Source organism: Dendropsophus ebraccatus, chromosome 15, assembly GCF_027789765.1.
Source record: "Dendropsophus ebraccatus isolate aDenEbr1 chromosome 15, aDenEbr1.pat, whole genome shotgun sequence".
NCBI classification, from domain to species: domain Eukaryota; kingdom Metazoa; phylum Chordata; class Amphibia; order Anura; family Hylidae; genus Dendropsophus; species Dendropsophus ebraccatus.
In genome coordinates, this window is record NC_091468.1 from 64,057,136 (window position 1) to 64,075,313 (window position 18,178).

Here is an 18,178-nt window from a genome sequence, read left to right on the forward strand (position 1 = left end):
TGATGCTGGAGGATGAGAGGGGTGATGCTGGAGGATGAGAGGGGTGATGCTGGAGGATGAGCGGGGTGATGCTGGAGGATGAGAGGGGTGATGCTGGAGGATGAGGGGGTGATGCTGGAGGATGAGGGGGGTGATGCTGGAGGATGAGGGGGGTGATGCTGGAGGATGAGGGGGGTGAGGCTGGAGGATGAGGGGGGTGATGCTGGAGGATGAGGGGGGTGATGCTGGAGGATGAGGGGGGTGATGCTGGAGGATGAGCAGGGTGATGCTGGAGGATGAGCGGGGTGATGCTGGAGGATGAGCGGGGTGATGCTGGAGGATGAGCAGGGTGATGCTGGAGGATGAGCGGGGTGATGCTGGAGGATGAGCGGGGTGATGCTGGAGGATGAGCGGGGTGATGCTGGAGGATGAGAGGGGTGATGCTGGAGGATGAGCGGGGTGATGCTGGAGGATGAGAGGGGTGATGCTGGAGGATGAGGGGGTGATGCTGGAGGATGAGGGGGGTGATGCTGGAGGATGAGCAGGGTGATGCTGGAGGATGAGCAGGGTGATGCTGGAGGATGAGCGTGGTGATGCTGGAGGATGAGGGGGGTAATGCTGGAGGATGAGCGGGGTGATGCTGGAGGATGAGCAGGGTGATGCTGGAGGATGAGCAGGGTGATGCTGGAGGATGAGCGTGGTGATGCTGGAGGATGAGGGGGGTAATGCTGGAGGATGAGCGGGGTGATGCTGGAGGATGAGCAGGGTGATGCTGGAGGATGAGCGGGGTGATGCTGGAGGATGAGCAGGGTGATGCTGGAGGATGAGCGTGGTGATGCTGGAGGATGAGGGGGGTAATGCTGGAGGATGAGAGGAGTGATGCTGGAGGATGAGCGGGGTGATGCTGGAGGATGAGCGTGGTGATGCTGGAGGATGAGCGGGGTGATGCTGGAGGATGAGAGGAGTGATGCTGGAGGATGAGCGGGGTGATGCTGGAGGATGAGCAGGGTGATGCTGGAGGATGAGCAGGGTGATGCTGGAGGATGAGCGTGGTGATGCTGGAGGATGAGGGGGGTAATGCTGGAGGATGAGAGGAGTGATGCTGGAGGATGAGCGGGGTGAGGCTGGAGGATGAGCGGGTGATGCAGGAGGATGAGCGGGTGATGCAGGAGGATGAGCGGGGTGATGCTGGAGGATGAGGGGGGTGATGCTGGAGGATGAGGGGGGTGATGCAGGAGGATGAGCGGGTGATGCTGGAGGATGAGGGGGGTGATGCTGGAGGATGAGCGGGTGATGCTGGAGGATGAGCGGGGTGATGCTGGAGTATAAGCTGAGTGATGCTGTAGGATGAGGGAGGTGAGGCTGGAGGATGAGCAGGGTGATGCTGGAGGATGAGCAGGGTGATGCTGGAGGGTGAGTGGAGGAGGAGCCCTGCACAGGGGGCCATCCGATATATAAGGGATGCATAGAGAGGGCACTGATGCACTTGTCGCTCCAGGGCCCCATCATTGGGGTGCAGGTTGGGCAGATAGCCCAGGGAGCGTGGTCTGCCTTCATGCCAGCTTTGCCACTGACTGTGGTCTTGTGTAGTTATATACAGCAAATCTCCTAGTACACTTTGTATCCTATTACTATGGCTGATTAATCGTTTTTATGCAGGTTGGATTGCTGGGGCCTTTGTATTGTAGCAGTTTTATCTATATGGACAAATGTAACTCGCAGGTTCAATAGCCATCGATTTGCAAAAACACTTCATTGAATTAAAATAGCTTGAATGAAAGTCAGAAGTGAAGGTCACCGGCTCTTATAGGCAATCTCTGGCCGAATCCTCCTATATTTCCCTGTAAAATGTTAAAGATTTCAAACCGTGATACTTACAAAGCGAATCAGCCAAGGAAACCTTTAGATTCCGAAGATGCAGAAAATGAGGGATGTCGGAAAGTGTGAAATCCATCGATTGTGGAGGAAAATTCTTCATGCCTTTGTGTCGTCTTCATCATAAAATGTAATTTTTCTCAGGGGTGAATACGGCATGGGCGCCGAGGGCAGTATGGGCCCGCCGGGTCAGAACAACATGGGAGCTTCTAACAGTGATCCCAGCATGTACTCACCAAACCGCTACCCAGGACAGCAAAGGTGGGCACTCTAGTGTTGCAAACCAACGTTTTCTCTTTTATTTTATTTTATTTTTATTTTTTTTATTTTATAAAACACAACTTACATTATATACTTATATATATATATATATATACACACACAGAATACAGCTACACTGTATGCTAAACTAGAAATCCAGTCTAAACCAAAATTTCACTTGCACTCAAAGAGGATGTGTAGCCAACCCTGTAAATTGTAGAATCATTAAAGGGGTATTCCAGCAAAAAGAATTTCCTTGCAAATCCACTGGTGTCAGAAAGTTATATAGATTTGTAATTTACTTCTATTAAAAATTTTCAAGTCATCCAGTACTTATCAGCTGCTGTATATCCTGCAGGAAGTGGTGTATTCTTACTAGTCTGACACAGTGCTCTCTGCTGCCACCTCTGTCCATGTCAGGAACTGTCCAGAGCAGGAGAGGTTTTCTATGGGGATTTGCTGCTGCTCTGGACAGTTCCTGACATGGACAGAGGTGGCAGCAGAGAGCACTTTGTGAGAATACACCACTTCCTGCAGGACATGCAGCAGCTGATAAGTACTGGAAGATTAGCCATTTTTTAATAGAAGTAATTAAAACAATGGCTATTCTTGTCATAGAGAAATGGTTTGCATTGAAATCAATGCAAACAATGGCAGTGTATTGAATACCGGCCATTGAAATAATTGTGCATCTATTTCAATGCAACAATGGCTGTTGTTTGACACTCAATACAACGGTTGTTGTTTTTTGAGTGTCAGACAACGGCCGTTGACTGTACATTGTGTGAACATAGCCTTAAAGGGGTTATCCAGAGACAAACAGATAGAAACATGGCCACTTTCTTCCAGAGACAGCACCGCTCTTGTCTCCAGTTCAGGTGCGGTTTACAATTAAGCTCCATTCACTTCAATGGAACTGAGTTACAAAACCAACACCCAAACTGGAGACAAGAGCGGTGCTGTCTCTGGGAGAAAGTGTTTTTGTTTTTTTTGTGTGTGTTTTTTTTAGTGCTGAACAACCCCTTTAAGTCTATTATTCAACAAGCCTATAAAATCTAGGAACTCATCTTTGAAGAGATAAATCTGTTATGCAGAATAGGGCTATGTTCACACTACATATAGAGACCGGACATTCTGTGACTGTTCTGTGTACTTAGGTACCTGCCGGATGATCTTTCTGGCCGCAGAGCTCTGATGCGGGCGCATCAGTGTGCGCCCGCATCAGAGCTTCCCATAGCGCACAGTGAAGCAAGCAGCCGTAACCGCTCGCTTCACTGTGTGAATTGACAGGGTTTCCTATCATGTCAGTTATTTGCGGCGGCGCATGGATCTCGGCCAGAGGGTATACGGTGTGTATACGCTCCGGCCGGGATCCCATAAAGAAACAGGCAATGTTCACAAGCACATAAAGTACGGCCGTTGTTGCCGATGGCAACAATGGCCGTACTTATATGTAGTGTGAACATAGCCTAGTGTTGTATGGATGAGACTTGTGCATGGAGATTATCAGGGACATTGTCTTTGCCCTTCACTCATAATGAACTGTGCAGACTGGGATAAGGCTGTTACTTTGTTACGGAATATATATATATATAGGCTGTAGGTTTTTCAATTGAAAACAAAACCACAATGTCTTTCTTTTCAATCTGCTAAAGGAAAGTAGGGAGCTTCTGGAGAAGACCACCTTTATTATACCCAACAATACATGAAAGCCTCGTCTTATCAATAGAAATATCCAGACGGGTAGAATAGGAGCGAGATGTTAAATGGGTGTGAAAAGTGAATGTCCTATAGTTCAGAAAATGGAAACTAAAAAAAAATAATAAAGGAATGATCTGAAGTGCGTAGACTGTCAGTGACTTATTCACAGAGAAAATCCATATTGAATTCTTCCCTTTTCCTAGGCTGAATGGGAAATGGAGAACATTTACACAAATAGTCGCAATCCATTTGCTTTAAATACAAAAAGAAATTTTAGAGATGAATTGTCAAGGTAGAAGAATCATTGTCTTATGCATATAGCTAAAATGTGTCTATTTTAGCATTGTTATTGCCATTCATTCATCAAGGTAGTTTGTATTGACAGGTAAAGTAGGTCAATATTGTAAATAAATAAATAAATGAATAATTAAAAAAAAAAAAAATATATATATATATATATATATGTATGTGTGTGTATATATATATATATTATATATATATATATATATTATATATATATATATATATACAAATATAAAATATAATTAAATATAAAATACAAATAAATAAATAAATATATATATATAATTCAAACTGAATGTGTGTGTGTATGTATATTTTTTTTCCAGATTTTCTGTTTGATAATAAATAAATAAATATATATATATATATATATATATATATATATATATATATATATAGTAATAGCAGATGTGCCACCAGGACTAAGCCTACATGTGTTTTTTCATAAGTCTCTCTGTAAAAATATTATATTATTAAAAAAAAAAAAAAAGGAATCAGCATTGTATCACTTTATTTTGTAGACATGAAGCATATGGGCAGCAATATGCAGGGCAAGAACCCCCCTCTGGGCAGCCGCCATATGGAGGGCACCAGCCAGGAATGTATCCACAGCAGGTAAGGCTACTGTAATAGTTAATGCTCAGTGTAATGTAAAAGGTTTGGTCACAGCTCACGTTGCATTTTATTAAAGGGGAACTATCGGCAGGTAAGATGAATCTGACCTGTGGATACCTCCCTAGTGGGCATTTAGAAAAAAGTGGTTCTGCCCTAAGTTCTCCTTTAAAGGGGTATTACACTCAAACATAACTTTTGATATGTTGCTGCCCATGGTGAGACTAACAATTCCTTCCATACTTGTAATTATTTATTCAGTCTCCTTTCCCCAATTATGAGCTGCTTTCTTCTGAAAACACAAGAATCTGTGTGTGAGCTTCTCTCTTCTTCTCCCCCTCCTCCTCTCTCCCTTCTGAGACGGCTGATGTAAACAAGTCCCTGGCAGGCTTTATCTGCAACTTTGTAGCTTCTTTGTAATGCTGGGAGGGTTATTCTTAGGTCAAGTTGCTGATGGACTCCCTGTGATTATTCCTCCCAGCATTACAAACAAGCTACAATATTGCAGATAAAGGGACTTGTTTACATAAGCCATCTCAGAATGGGAGGGGGAGACAGAGAGAAAAGCTCACACACAGATTCTTGTGTCTTCAGCAGAAAGGAGCAGCTCAGAACTAGGGGAAGGAGACTGAATAGATAATAATAAGTATGGAAGGAATTGTTAGTCTCTCACCATGGGCAGCAACATATCAAAAGTTATAGAGGGAAAATAGTATGGTGCAGCTCACAAATCTAAATAATTATGACTGAGGTTAAACTATATTTAGCTCCTACTTAAAGGGCAAAAAATTTGTTATAAAATTTTATAACAAATTTTTATGATTTTTTTAAATAATTTCTTAATTTTATCATTTTAATTTGTTTTACTTTATTTTGAATTTTTTTTTACATGAAAAGTTATGTTTGCATAGAATACCAATCTTGCTTTTCACCATCTAGCTGACTTGCAGTTCACCTGATAATAAAAGATAATAAAGATATTGCTTTTATTCACTCGAAAGATCTACCAGAAAGTTTCCAAATAATAATATCTCTATGGATGTTTGCCATAATATCCTCACACATGTATATGTTTCTACTAGTACTATTCAGTATTTTGTGTTCTGAATGTTTTTTTTGTATTTGCAGAACTACAAACGGCATATGGAGGGGATGTATGGTCCATCGTCAAAGAGACATGAAGGAGATCTATATAATATGCAGTACGGTAGTCAGCAGCAGGACGTGTATAATCAGTACAGCAACACTTACTCCGGACCTGACAGAAGACCCATGCAAGGCCAGTATCCTTATCCTTATAACAGAGAGCGTATGCAAGGCCCAGCACAACTACAACAACATGCCATAGGACCTCAGATAATGGGTGGACCCATGCAATCAACTACAAGTGATAGCCCTCAACAGAACATGTGGTCATCTCGTAATGATATCCCTTACCCATACCCTGGAAGACAAGGCCCTGCAGGCACTCAACAGCCGGGAACATATCCAGCCATGAACCGTTCCGATGACATAATAGGTCCTGAGCAAAGAATGAACCATGAGGGCCAGTGGCCGCCCCATGGAAATCAGCGTCAACCCTCTTATATGTCTCCATCGGGATCCATGCAACCAATTACGAGAGCTCCACCTTCTTCTTACCAGACTCCACCTTCGATGCCAAACCACATTTCAAGGGTTCCCAGTCCCGCTTCATTTCAGCGCTCACTAGAAAACCGTATGTCGCCGAGCAAGTCTCCTTTTATGCCATCAATCAAAATGCAGAAAGTTATGCCCTCCGTCCCTCCGACACAAAGCCCGGGGCATTCTGTTCAGCCTTCTATGAGACGAGAGATAACCTTCTGTCCAGGTTCAGTGGAAGCAACTCAACCGATTCTGAAGTCAAGGAGAAAGATTACCTCAAAAGACATAGGTAGGTGTAGAAGTTTATAAAAGGATACATATATATGTAACAGATGTAACCCCTATCCATAGGTTCAACCCCATCCCTGTCCTTATTATGGCTCCAAATCTAAATACACCAGTCTGTATGTTTTGGAGTGTGGAAGGAGACCGGAGAACCTGGAGGCAACTCACCAAACTCTGAGAGAACATACAAACTCCTTGGAGATAAAGTATACTGTGTTTCCCCAAAAATAAACCAGTGTCTTCTATTAATTTTTGCTCCCAAAGATGCTCTAGGTCTTATTTATAGGGGATGTCTTATTTTTCCATAAGCCTACAGTATGGCGGCTTCTGGCCACCAGGGGGAGCTCACCACAGCACACCTGTACAGCACAGCAGGGACAGAGTACGATATGTTGGTTTCCGACCACCAGGGAAAGCTCACCACAGCACACTCATACAGCACAGTAGGGATAGTGTACAGTATGGTGGCAGGCAACAGGATAAGGACAGACTGGGTGCAGCTCTACATCTGGCGTTAGGGGATGGCGACAGGCCTCTGGATGCCTTGCCTGCACACTTAAAAGTGACGGCAGCAGAAGGGAACATCAGATGATAATCTTTATGTCCTGCATGCAGCTGCTCTGCAATGGACGGTGAAGGTAGGGGACAATAGCGGCAGGCTAAAAAGAATCACAGCTACATGTCCTGGTGTTCTGTTCGGCGGGCATGCTTCCAAACAAAAACTTTGCTAGGACTTACTTTCGGGGGAGGCCTTAAATTTTAGCAAGTCAGCAAAACCTCTACTAGGTCTTATTTTCAGGGAAAACAGGATAACTAACGGATTGGTAGGACCCCGATTGCTGGGACCCCCACCTATCCTGAGAATGAAGGAAAATTGTGAATCAGAATGAACCATGCACATGATGCTCGTGTGCCCAGTGCTCCATTCGTTCTCTGTGGGGCTTTGTGAAAGGAAAATACTTCCTAATGGTGCGTTCACACCTACAGGATCTGCAGCTGATTTTCTGCAGCAGATTTCATTTAAATAACTGAACGCCGCATCAAATCTCCTGCAGATCCTGTAGGTGTGAATGCACCCTAAATGTTTTCCAGTCACATATTCCCTTACGAATTTAAAGTCTTTTACTATATAATGTGCATCATCAATTATCAAAGGTATTTTTATTGATAAAACACATTGTTACTTTTTTTTACAAGTGCTGAGTATAGTGGTTAGTGCCCATATCATAGGAGAGTGGAGTTTTATATAACTTTAATTTTCTTTAATTGTCTGTTTAATGAGTCCTATACATTCTGGATAGCAGGGCTTTGCATTCATTCATTTGTATATGTGCAGGTTGGCTTTCAAGACAAGTATATAATAAATCAAAAGGAATTATTGTAAGAAATGTAAACAGCATTACACTAAACTGCAGAAAGAAGTCCTTAGTGGGACTCTGTCAGTAGGTTTCTGGTGTCCTATTTAAGGGTAATATAAACTAGTGACAGAGAAGCTGAACAGAATGATGCATCACTTACATTGTTCTGTGCAGCTGATCCAGAGATCTCCTCCCGAGCAACATGGACAATAAGTAGTCCTCTCTATTATGTGCGTATGCTCAGTAGTCCTGGATATTCATGAACACCAGCCAACTCCACCAACCAGCTGCTGATTGGCAGTTATCTATTCATACTGTGTATAGGCAGACAGCTGTCAATCAGCAGCTGGAAGGCATGGGGAGGGGTGTGGCAAGAATCCTATCCTCCTGCATATTAGAAGAACAGTTGAACAGAATAATGTAAGTAATACACTGATCTGTTCAGCATTTCTGTCACTAGTTTATACTTCCCTCATTTAAGGCCTAGTGAAAGATTCCCTTTAAACTGAATGTTGTCATAGATGTAAATCACACATAATTCACTCCTTTGTTATGGAAGTGATTTGAGTCAATTGACAGCTTGTCGTTATGATTTTTAAATTCACTTCCCCCAAAAAAAGAAAAAACTAAAAAAATAATCATTCTTTTCAACTTTCTTAACAGTAACACCCGAAGCTTGGAGGGTAATGATGTCTTTAAAATCTGGTCTCTTGGCGGAAAGTACCTGGGCTTTAGACACCATCAACATCCTGCTGTATGATGATAGCACAGTGGCAACTTTCAACCTCTCTCAGGTGAGTATGTATATGCAGTTGCTGGTCATTCTAAGCTACACATTACATTTATTTTCAACAGATTTACAACAATCCAAAGTTTATAGCTATGCAAAAGAAGAGCCCGTAGAGCCTCACTGAAGAGTCTCAAAACAAAGGACTAGCCAGGATTTGGCTGTTTGAGTCCAAATTAGTTAAAAATGACGGCCATTATTGTACAAATGACATCCCTCATTATGAAATAACGGCCGTTATTTGGACACATGCAGCCAAAAAAAGTTAAGGTGGAAACATAGCCTAAGGGGCCTATTCCACGGAGCGATAATCGGCCCAATTCGGCCGATTATCGCTCGGTGGAATATAGAAAACGATCAGTCTAAGATCGTGTCATCGGCTGATCGTTTATTTAGACCCAAACCTAAAATCATCGGTTCCCCGCCGCAGGCGACCGATTATTTGAGAAGCAGCATACATTACCTAGCAGGGCTTCTCCTCCGCTCTGTCTTCCTCCCCGGGTCCTGCGGTGCAGCATCAGCTTCGGTGCAGCCTGACTGAGCTGTCAGACCGCTCAGCCAATCACTGGCCAGGACCGCCGCGGCCAGTGATTGGCTGAGCGGTCTGACAGCTCAGTCAGGCCACTCCAGAGTTGATGCTGCGCCGCAGGACCCGGGGAGGAAGACTGAGCGGAGGAGAAGCCCTGCTAGGTAATGTATGCTGCAAGGACATCGGTAACGATGTCCCTGCAGTCCTCGCTAAACGATCATCGGGCCGTGGAATAGGCCCAGTAAACGAGCGCCGTGGAATAGGGCCCTAAGACTGCTGTGACCGGTGATTTGGCTGTGGTGGTTACATGCCAATACTCTACATAAATGCTCCTGAAATGTAGACAAAGACCTGCGCTTCACACAATAACCTTTTAGCGACGTCATATTCCTGTTACTATAATTTGTTTCTTTTATTTATTTACTAGCTGCCGGGATTCCTGGAGCTCTTGGTGGAATACTTCCGAAAATGCCTCATTGATATATTTGAGATTTTGAAAGAATATGAAGTTGGTGAAAATGTCAGTAAAGCACTTGAAGATGGTTCAGAAGTTTTTCCATCTATAGAAGAGGTGGAAGCTGCTATGGATTATAAGGAGGATATTGAAGATGAAGAGGGTGAGCTTAATGATAAAGATGAACATAGTCAAGATGCTCACAGTGTAGTTGAAGAAGACCCTGTAAAAATAGAAGACCTCCCATTTGTCAAAACAGGAGCACTAAGCGACCCATCTTTACGGCCAAAACAAGCCAGTAAGTTTGACAAGCTACCAATCAAGGTCGTAAGGAAGAATGACCTTTTTGTTATTGATCGATCAGACCAACTTGGCCGGGTACAGGAATTTATTAGTGGACTCCTTCATTGGCAACTTGGTGGAGGTGACACAACTGAACATATTCAGACACACTTTGAAAGCAAAATGGAGATACCCATGCGTAAAAGATCCCAACCCCAAATCGGTTCACCAAGCAAAAAGAAGAAAGAAGTTGATATCAAAGTGTTAGCAGAGAATGAAGAGGACCAACCAGAAAAGAGCATAACTGCAACCATTGACGATGTCCTGTCTGCAAGGCCAGGTGCTCTGCCTGAAGACTCATCGAGCCCTTGCCCACAGACAAACAGCAACAAACATTCATTAGGAATCAATCAAGCCAAAATTCATAGGATTATTACATTACTGGAAGATGAACCAAGAAACCGAGATGAAACTCCTTTGTGTACGATCGCCGAGTGGCAAGACTCTTTGGCGAAACGTTGCATTTGTGTGTCAAATATTATCCGTAGTTTGTCCTTTGTGCCTGGGAATGATGCTGAGCTGTCGAAACACCCAGGTTTGGTCTTGATTCTTGGGAAACTAGTTCTTCTTTACCATGAGCATCCAGAGCGAAAACGAACACCACAGACTTATGAGAAAGAAGGCGATGAAGATAAAGGTACCAGCTGTAGCAAAGATGAATGGTGGTGGGATTGCCTCGAGATTCTGAGGGAAAATACTTTGGTCACATTAGCCAACATCTCTGGACAGCTAGACTTGTCTGCTTATACAGAAAGTATCTGTTTGCCAATTTTAGATGGCTTGCTACATTGGTTGGTATGCCCATCTGCCGAGGCACAGGATCCCTTCCCAACAGTAGGGCCCAACTCTATTCTCTCCCCACAAAGACTTGTGCTGGAAACCTTATGTAAACTTAGTATACAGGACAATAATGTGGACCTTATATTGGCAACACCACCTTTCAGTCGCCAAGAGAAACTGTACGCGACTCTAGTTAGGTACGTCGGGGACCGCAAAAACCCTGTATGTCGGGAAATGTCTGTGGCACTGCTTTCAAACCTTGCTCAGGGGGATACATTGGTAGCAAGGGCCATAGCTGTGCAGAAAGGAAGCATTGGGAACTTAATAAGCTTCTTAGAAGATGGAGTCACCATGGCCCAGTATCAACAGAGTCAGCATAACCTCATGCATATGCAGCCCCCCAATTTGGAACCACCCAGCGTAGACATGATGTGCAGGGCAGCTAAGGCTTTATTAGCCATGGCCAAAGTGGAAGAAAACCGATCCGATTTCCTTTTACATGAAGGTCGTTTGTTGGATATCTCTATAACAGCTGTTCTGAACTCTGCGGTTGCCCCTGTCATCTGTGATGTACTCTTTCAAATAGGACAGTTATGACACCAGTGGGATGCCAAGCATGTGTGAAAGGAGAGTAGGAAGTCACATATAACTGGCTATTTTTCTGTTCTTTTATCAAGATTTGAGAGAAGAAAAAACAAATAAAAATGTTAAAGGAAAAAAAAAACAAACAGATTTGCTCCACATATTCTGTCATTTATTTACCGATTGGAAATTCAAAGAAACGGTTAATGAGCTAAAAAAAAATAATGAAATTTACTGTTTGTGTATATTAATTTTATTTTATTTGTCTTAACCAAAGTCGGTGATTGTTTCATTCAAAGGTCATTTTGTTTCTTTTTTGTTTTTTTGTTTTTTTTCCGTCGGTTGTATACTCGGGGGACTGATTGCTAAAACTGTGCAAGCATTGTACAATTCTTTGCCGAAAAAAAAGTTTTTGTTATTTTCATTTTCAAAATATTTGTCCCACCTTGAGTTCTATATAAAAAAAAGAAAAAATGTACCAAACCTGTGTGCAATAGAACGGTTAGTAAAAAAAAAAAAAAAAAATTCTATGTAGACAAGGAGCCTAAGTTTTGGAAATACTGTTTTTATTCTTTGGATAACAGGAACATTAGAATAGAAGCAGAATGAATAGACTATTATGGGGAAATTAAATACGAGTAAAATAAAAAAAATTTGAACAGTTATATTGAAAAGAGTTGAGTAATACACACACTGTCATAACGAAATCTGGTTTTTGTTTGACTTCACACACTAAGACAACAGCCTTTAGATATGTCATGATATATTTTTTTTCTATTTTATTTTCTACTTCCCTGGGGCTGTAATGTATATAAGAGATGTATAGGCCTTCACATTTTTTCTTTTTTTTCCCTGTTTTCTAAAACATTCATTTTAGTACATGATTTGTCTATTTCCCCATGATGTGGTGAAAGTGATAGATTTTTATGGTCATTTTTTTCATATTTTTTTTTTTTCTTATTCATGGCACTGAAAAAAAAGAGTAATTCTCTCCTGACCATATCTCCAACCAAGAGGGTAATGTGCAAGTTTCTGTATGTATAAATTAATGCTCTACTTCAGGATTGCAGCTGAATACTTTGCTTACTGGTCACTATGTGGAAATAGTTGTCTGCCAACTGAATTAGACTATGGTTATATAATACAGACTGAAGTTATTACACCATAATGGATGAAGCAACAAAACGATTGAGGTTTTTCAGTGATGATACTTAACATATTTGTATTTCAAGAAAAATGTAGTAAAAAAAAAAAAAAAAGAAAAAAAAAAAGAAACTGAAAAAAACTTGTTGTAAATTCCTCCTTTTCCTCTGGCTTAATGAATATCATTTATTCAGTATAAAATCTTTATACTATATGTTCCACATGTTAAGAATAAATGTACATTAAATCTTGTTAAGCACTGTGATGGGTGTTTTTGAATAATCCCTCTTTTGCGATATGGAACGAGATAAACGGTGTCAATCTTCGGTATTCATGGTACAAAAATCTTTACATGTATTACATATCTACATTATCACATAAGGGGATCGTGTTATACTGCTATGGGTAGGAATGTGGTTCCTGACGCTACAATAGTTGTCCTGGAAGAAAATAACAATAGTGTAGTTTGGAACCATAAGCCAATGGAAGGTTAGTGGTTGTTGTAGGGGAGAAGTAAGAGATCTTGGGGGAGTCCGACCTCTGTACCCCCTTCCCCCCGCTGATCTCCGTATCTGACCCTGAATAGAGCCATGCATACGGCTTGTGACCTATGGCTCTATTCATTTCAATTGAGACACCGGAAAGGGACGAGTAAGCACTCTTCCGGCTTATTCTGCTCTTTCCGTCGGCTCTATTCATTCCTATGGAACCACCGGAGAAAGCCGAGTAAGCACACTTGCAGCTTCCTTCACTCAGGGGACAATTGATCTCCATTGTCTTGTGCATAGGCAATAACTTTTTATTTTTAGATAACCCCTTTAAATTTATATTTGTAAAGAAAAAAGTTTACATTCCAAAACAACTGTAAGGTACGATCTAGATTAATCTTTCAACTTCTGGCTTATGCTGCATTGCAGCAGGGACAGGTGCATATTTTCATATTTGGTACCAGTGACCTGGAAGCCGATCCTATGGAAGCAGGCGTTCTCCTTATACTGTAGACTACATTCTACCTTAGGCCTTTATTTTTGGGCAGGATTGTTGCTAGAAACGCTCCTGCAGCTCATAATCGGACAGTGTAAAAGTGACAGCGATCAGCCGATGACAGGGAAAACACTTAATCCTCAGCTTCAAAATGTATCATTATTGGCCACATGTCTTCCTGGGGAAACAGGGCTTGGGCCACCGATAATGATAACGGAAAACTGACAGCAGATATGTATATATTGGGGTCTGGGAAATGTACTGTATATATCTGTGCTGTCAGTTGCCAGACCACAGGCAGTGTATACTTACCATCAGCTCTGCTTGTGATCTGGCATCTGTCTGATCCGGCTGGAGGACTGGAGAGCTGGATGCCGGATCACAAGGAGTGCAGATGGTAAGTTTACATTGCTGCCTGTGATCTGGAAACTGACAGCACTTATTTATGCAGAATATCTCAGAACCCAATATATACATATCTGTGCTGTCAGTTTCTATGGCTGCACAAATGATACATGCATCGTTCGTGGAGCCTGGCTGCTCAACAGTGTAAAAAGGACCCTAAGATTCTATGTCTTCACAACATTGTTTTGCTGACTTTGATCCCAGGCCACTTGTTCATGTCTGAAGAAGATCTATGCCAACACTTTCTGGCAGTGGCAGGTCCCGTCATTGGAAACATACTGGACCACCTTTTTTGGGTACTTTTCTCAGTGTCTAAACCATAAAATGATAATGGAGGATCTAAGAGCAGCCGAGGCTGGCATTTCCCCTCTTTTCCACTATATAGCAGCCTTGGACATTGAGCAAGGAGTCAAAGAGGTTTGGGTGCTGGTTGTCCTCTAACTCCCATAACAATCTGATCATGGGAAGGATGGTTTTTACAGATGTTTCTCTAGCCTTTCCTTATGTATCCCTAGGATGGCTGTGTGTTGACTGTTTTTATTGTTTCCTCTGACTGCATTAAAGCGTACATCAGGTACATTGTTGCTTTTTTTTTACCTTAATCGATTGGTGCCTGTGTGAAGATGCCAGTGGCGCCATCATTTTTTTTTTTAAACACCGCCCATTTCCTGCGCTCGTCGCTGGTCTTTTCCCAAGCACCGGCCAACCCCACTGCCCCCCTAGTGTGACGAAATTCCCTTACCTCTGTGACGCGGCTCTATTAGATTCAATGGGACCGCGGGAAGAGGATAGTGCTCACTATTACTTAGTTTAACTGGCAATACTGCACCAGAAGGCACCCCCATATTTTCTCTATTTTTAATGCCTGAGAGAGACACAGCAGAGCCGAGCTCAGCTCCCCCTGTGGCCCCTGAGTAACAGCGGAATGTGGTGGGGCCAAACTGAAAGTGGAGATGGGAATTTAATGACTGACAACCTTTCTTTCAAGTTGAACTCATATTAAAGGGGAACTATCAGCAGGTTTGATTACTCTAATCTGCTGATATGGTATGTCTGTTACCTTCCTTTATGGTGCCATTCTGGTGCAGTTAGTCTTTTGCTCCACGGTCCAATGAGACCGTTAGAAGCACCGAGGCACCTGTTAGGAGCACTGACTACCCCCACATAGCGCAATCCGCCCCTGGCCACACTATGGGGGAAGGCAGTGCTCATAATGAGTGCCCCAGTGCTCCTAAGGGTCCTATTCCACGGGCTGACTAGGACCAGATCAACGAAGTAAACAAGCGCCGATCTGCTAGATCGGCGCTCGTTCACTGGGCCTATTTCACAGCCCAAAAATCTTTTAGCGAGGGCTGCAGGGACATCGCTACCGATGTCCTTGCAGCCCTTGTTTCATACTTTACCTCACCAGGCTGCAGGTCTTCTCCCGATCCCGCGCGGCAGCATCAGCTTCGGAGCGGCCTGTCTGAACTGACAGACCGCTCAGCCAATCACTGGCCACGGCGGTCCCGGCCAGTGATTGGCTGAGCGCTCTGTCAGCTCAGACAGGCCGCACCGAAGCTGCTCCGTGGAATAGGCCCCTAAGGGTCTCACTGGACCGTTGAGCAAACGACTGCACTGTAATGGTGCCGAAGAGGAAAGTAAGAGACATATCTTCCTACTCGGCGTCTCCTGTATAATCGGGACATATCAGCAGGTTACAGTTGTCTAACCTGCTGATAGTTCCCCTTTAAATAAGTGTTTGTAACAGCCAGAAAATTAAAGGGGTTATCCAGTGCTGCAAAAACATGGCCACTTATTCCCCTCTCTTGTCTCCAGATTGGGTGGGGTTTGGAACTCAGTTCCACTGAAGTAAATGAAGCTTAACTGCAAATCACACCTGACCTGGAGACAAGAGAGGGGGGAAAGTGGGCATGTTTTTCTAGCGCTGGATAACCCCTTTAACATCATATGAAGTTCTAAGCTTGAGGAATAACCAAATATTCAGTACCGACATTAAAAAACAAATCTGACACTTTCTTTTTCAACCACCGGAGTCAACCTTGTAATCTCCATCCGATCCTAGCTCACGTTAGATGCGTTGACTCCAGCCCTGGCGCCCTTCTTCAGGCCTGTTCACAATATTTCATCTATCTACGTATTAACATCAGATCATTAACCGGCAACAAGAGAATGAGTGACTCTGTACGCGGCTTCAGATAATAATTCTTGAGGGCCTCTTGTGTTTTGTGGCAGGCGTTTTAAGCGAGTATTCGTTTGGAAAAGAGATGAGGGACAGAAGGTCAAATCCAATAAACCAATCTTTATAAACTAATAGTTATGTGCTATGCGGCTCAGCAGGGAAACCACTTCAGAAAAATAAGCTCAGTTAGGTTTACATTTTGCAACATGGAGAGATGCCCATAAAACACACGAGCGTTAAATTACTATCTATTGATTCCATTCATACCTTCAGGGGTGATGGCGCCCTCATAAAGGATTGCCGACCTTTCAGAAAGAATTCCTGGGTTCAGATTGTAAATGAAGAGCTGGTGATTGTGCGCGGTGCCCACACACAATACGGCGCCGCAGTCTCCGCCGGTTGTCACTGTTTTCAGTTAATAATCATTATCTACTCTGCAAAGGTTACTTCTATGAAGACGTGTACACAAAGCTCTTGTTCTCCTGATACAATGCAGAATTTATATGGGCAGAAAGACATTCTCTTTTCTGTTACCGCAGAGCTATAAGATTGCTTTTCTCTAGTCAAGGTCCTTTAGCAAATGCCCATGTCTGCAATGGATCCTGTCTCATCGGCTTATATAGTTTATACCGTTCTTTACGGATTTAAAAAAATTGAACACATTTTGGCTAGTTATATCCTTAGAGCTCCATGTACCTTAAAGGGGTACTCTGGTGAAAAGCTTTTTCTTTCAAATCAACTAAAGTTAGATATATTTGTAATTTAATTCTATTTTAAAAATCTCTCATCTTCCAGTACTTATCAGCTGCTGTATGTCCTACAGGAAGTGCTCTCTGCTGCCACCTCTGTCCATGTCAGGAACTGTCCAGAGCTGTAGCAAATCCCCGTAGAAAACCTCTCCTGCTCTGGACAGTTCATGTCCTGTTACGTACTGAAGGACTTGCAGCAGCTGATAAGTACTGTAAGACTTTTACAATAGAGGTTAATTGCAAAGCTATATAACTTTCTGAAACCAGTTGATTTAAAAGAAAAATATTTTTGCCAGAGTACCCCTTTAATCTACGTCGGTGGCACTTTTTTTTCTTAAATGCCACCCAGTTCCCGCACTCGGCGCCAGTATTTTCCGAAGCACTGGCCCGCCCCCAAGCACTGGGGCCCCGCCGCCCCTTAGTGTGGCGATATCCTCTCCCCTCTGTGACGCTGCTCTATTAAATCTAATGGAGCCATGTCACATAGGAGAGGGGGTTTCATCACACTGGGGGGTGTCGGCCCCTCCCCCAGTGCTCCGGGGCAGGCCAGTGCTTGGGAAAAGACTGGCGCCGAGCTCGAGAACTGGGTGGCGTTTTAAAAATAAATAAAAAATAAAATAACTACTTATTGCTGCTTCTGAGAGCCTGGCCTGCCTACTCAACCAGTCACTGGCCAAACCAGTGTCCCATCTCAGTCCTACGCCAATGACTCTTCTTGGAAGAGGCAACAATCAATGAGGAGCAGATGATCGAAGAAGCTAGAGCAACAGCTGTGAGGGAGTGAGGTAGGTGAGTATGACTATTTTTTTTTTTATTCTTACCACTCTACCAGCAGTATATCAAATACTTATTTAAAGGGGGTACTCCAGGCAACATTGAAAATCCAGAGGGGAGCAGAAGGTGGGGGGAACATAATGAAAAAGTCCTACTTACCTGTCCCCATGCTTCTTCAGCGCAGCATCACTGCTCCCATTTCGCTGGGCTCCTAAAGGTCCTGTGACGTTACGGGAGTTTTGGGGCCGTGATGCAACTAAAACTCAGGAGATTTGGGAGTCCAAACTGTGAAAGAGAGCTGCTGCAATGCAGGGGTGCACACAGGTACACTACCGTTCAAAAGTTTGGGGTCACCCAAACAATTTTGTGTTCTCCATGAAAAGTCACACTTCTTCACCACCATACGTTGTGAAATGAATAGAAAATAGAGTCAAGACATTGACAAGGTTAGAAATAATGATTTGTATGTG

General features: G+C 43.2%; 1 protein-coding gene across 2 annotated transcripts in view; it reads left to right on the forward strand.

The window, feature by feature from the left end:
* ARID1B (AT-rich interaction domain 1B) overlaps positions 1 to 13,852 on the forward strand; it is a 316,413-nt gene extending 302,561 nt beyond the window's left edge. Inside the window, exons 17-20 of one of the 2 annotated variants that reach the window (XM_069955438.1) lie at positions 4,641 to 4,734; positions 5,860 to 6,643; positions 8,661 to 8,791; positions 9,741 to 13,852. In XM_069955438.1, coding sequence (XP_069811539.1) covers positions 4,641 to 4,734; positions 5,860 to 6,643; positions 8,661 to 8,791; positions 9,741 to 11,486 — 2,755 coding nt within the window. In that variant the 3' untranslated portion in view covers positions 11,487 to 13,852. The remainder of the gene's footprint in view (positions 1 to 4,640; positions 4,735 to 5,859; positions 6,644 to 8,660; positions 8,792 to 9,740) is intronic. The other variant, XM_069955439.1, reaches the window with a different exon arrangement.
* The last annotated feature ends 4,326 nt before the right edge of the window (positions 13,853 to 18,178 follow it).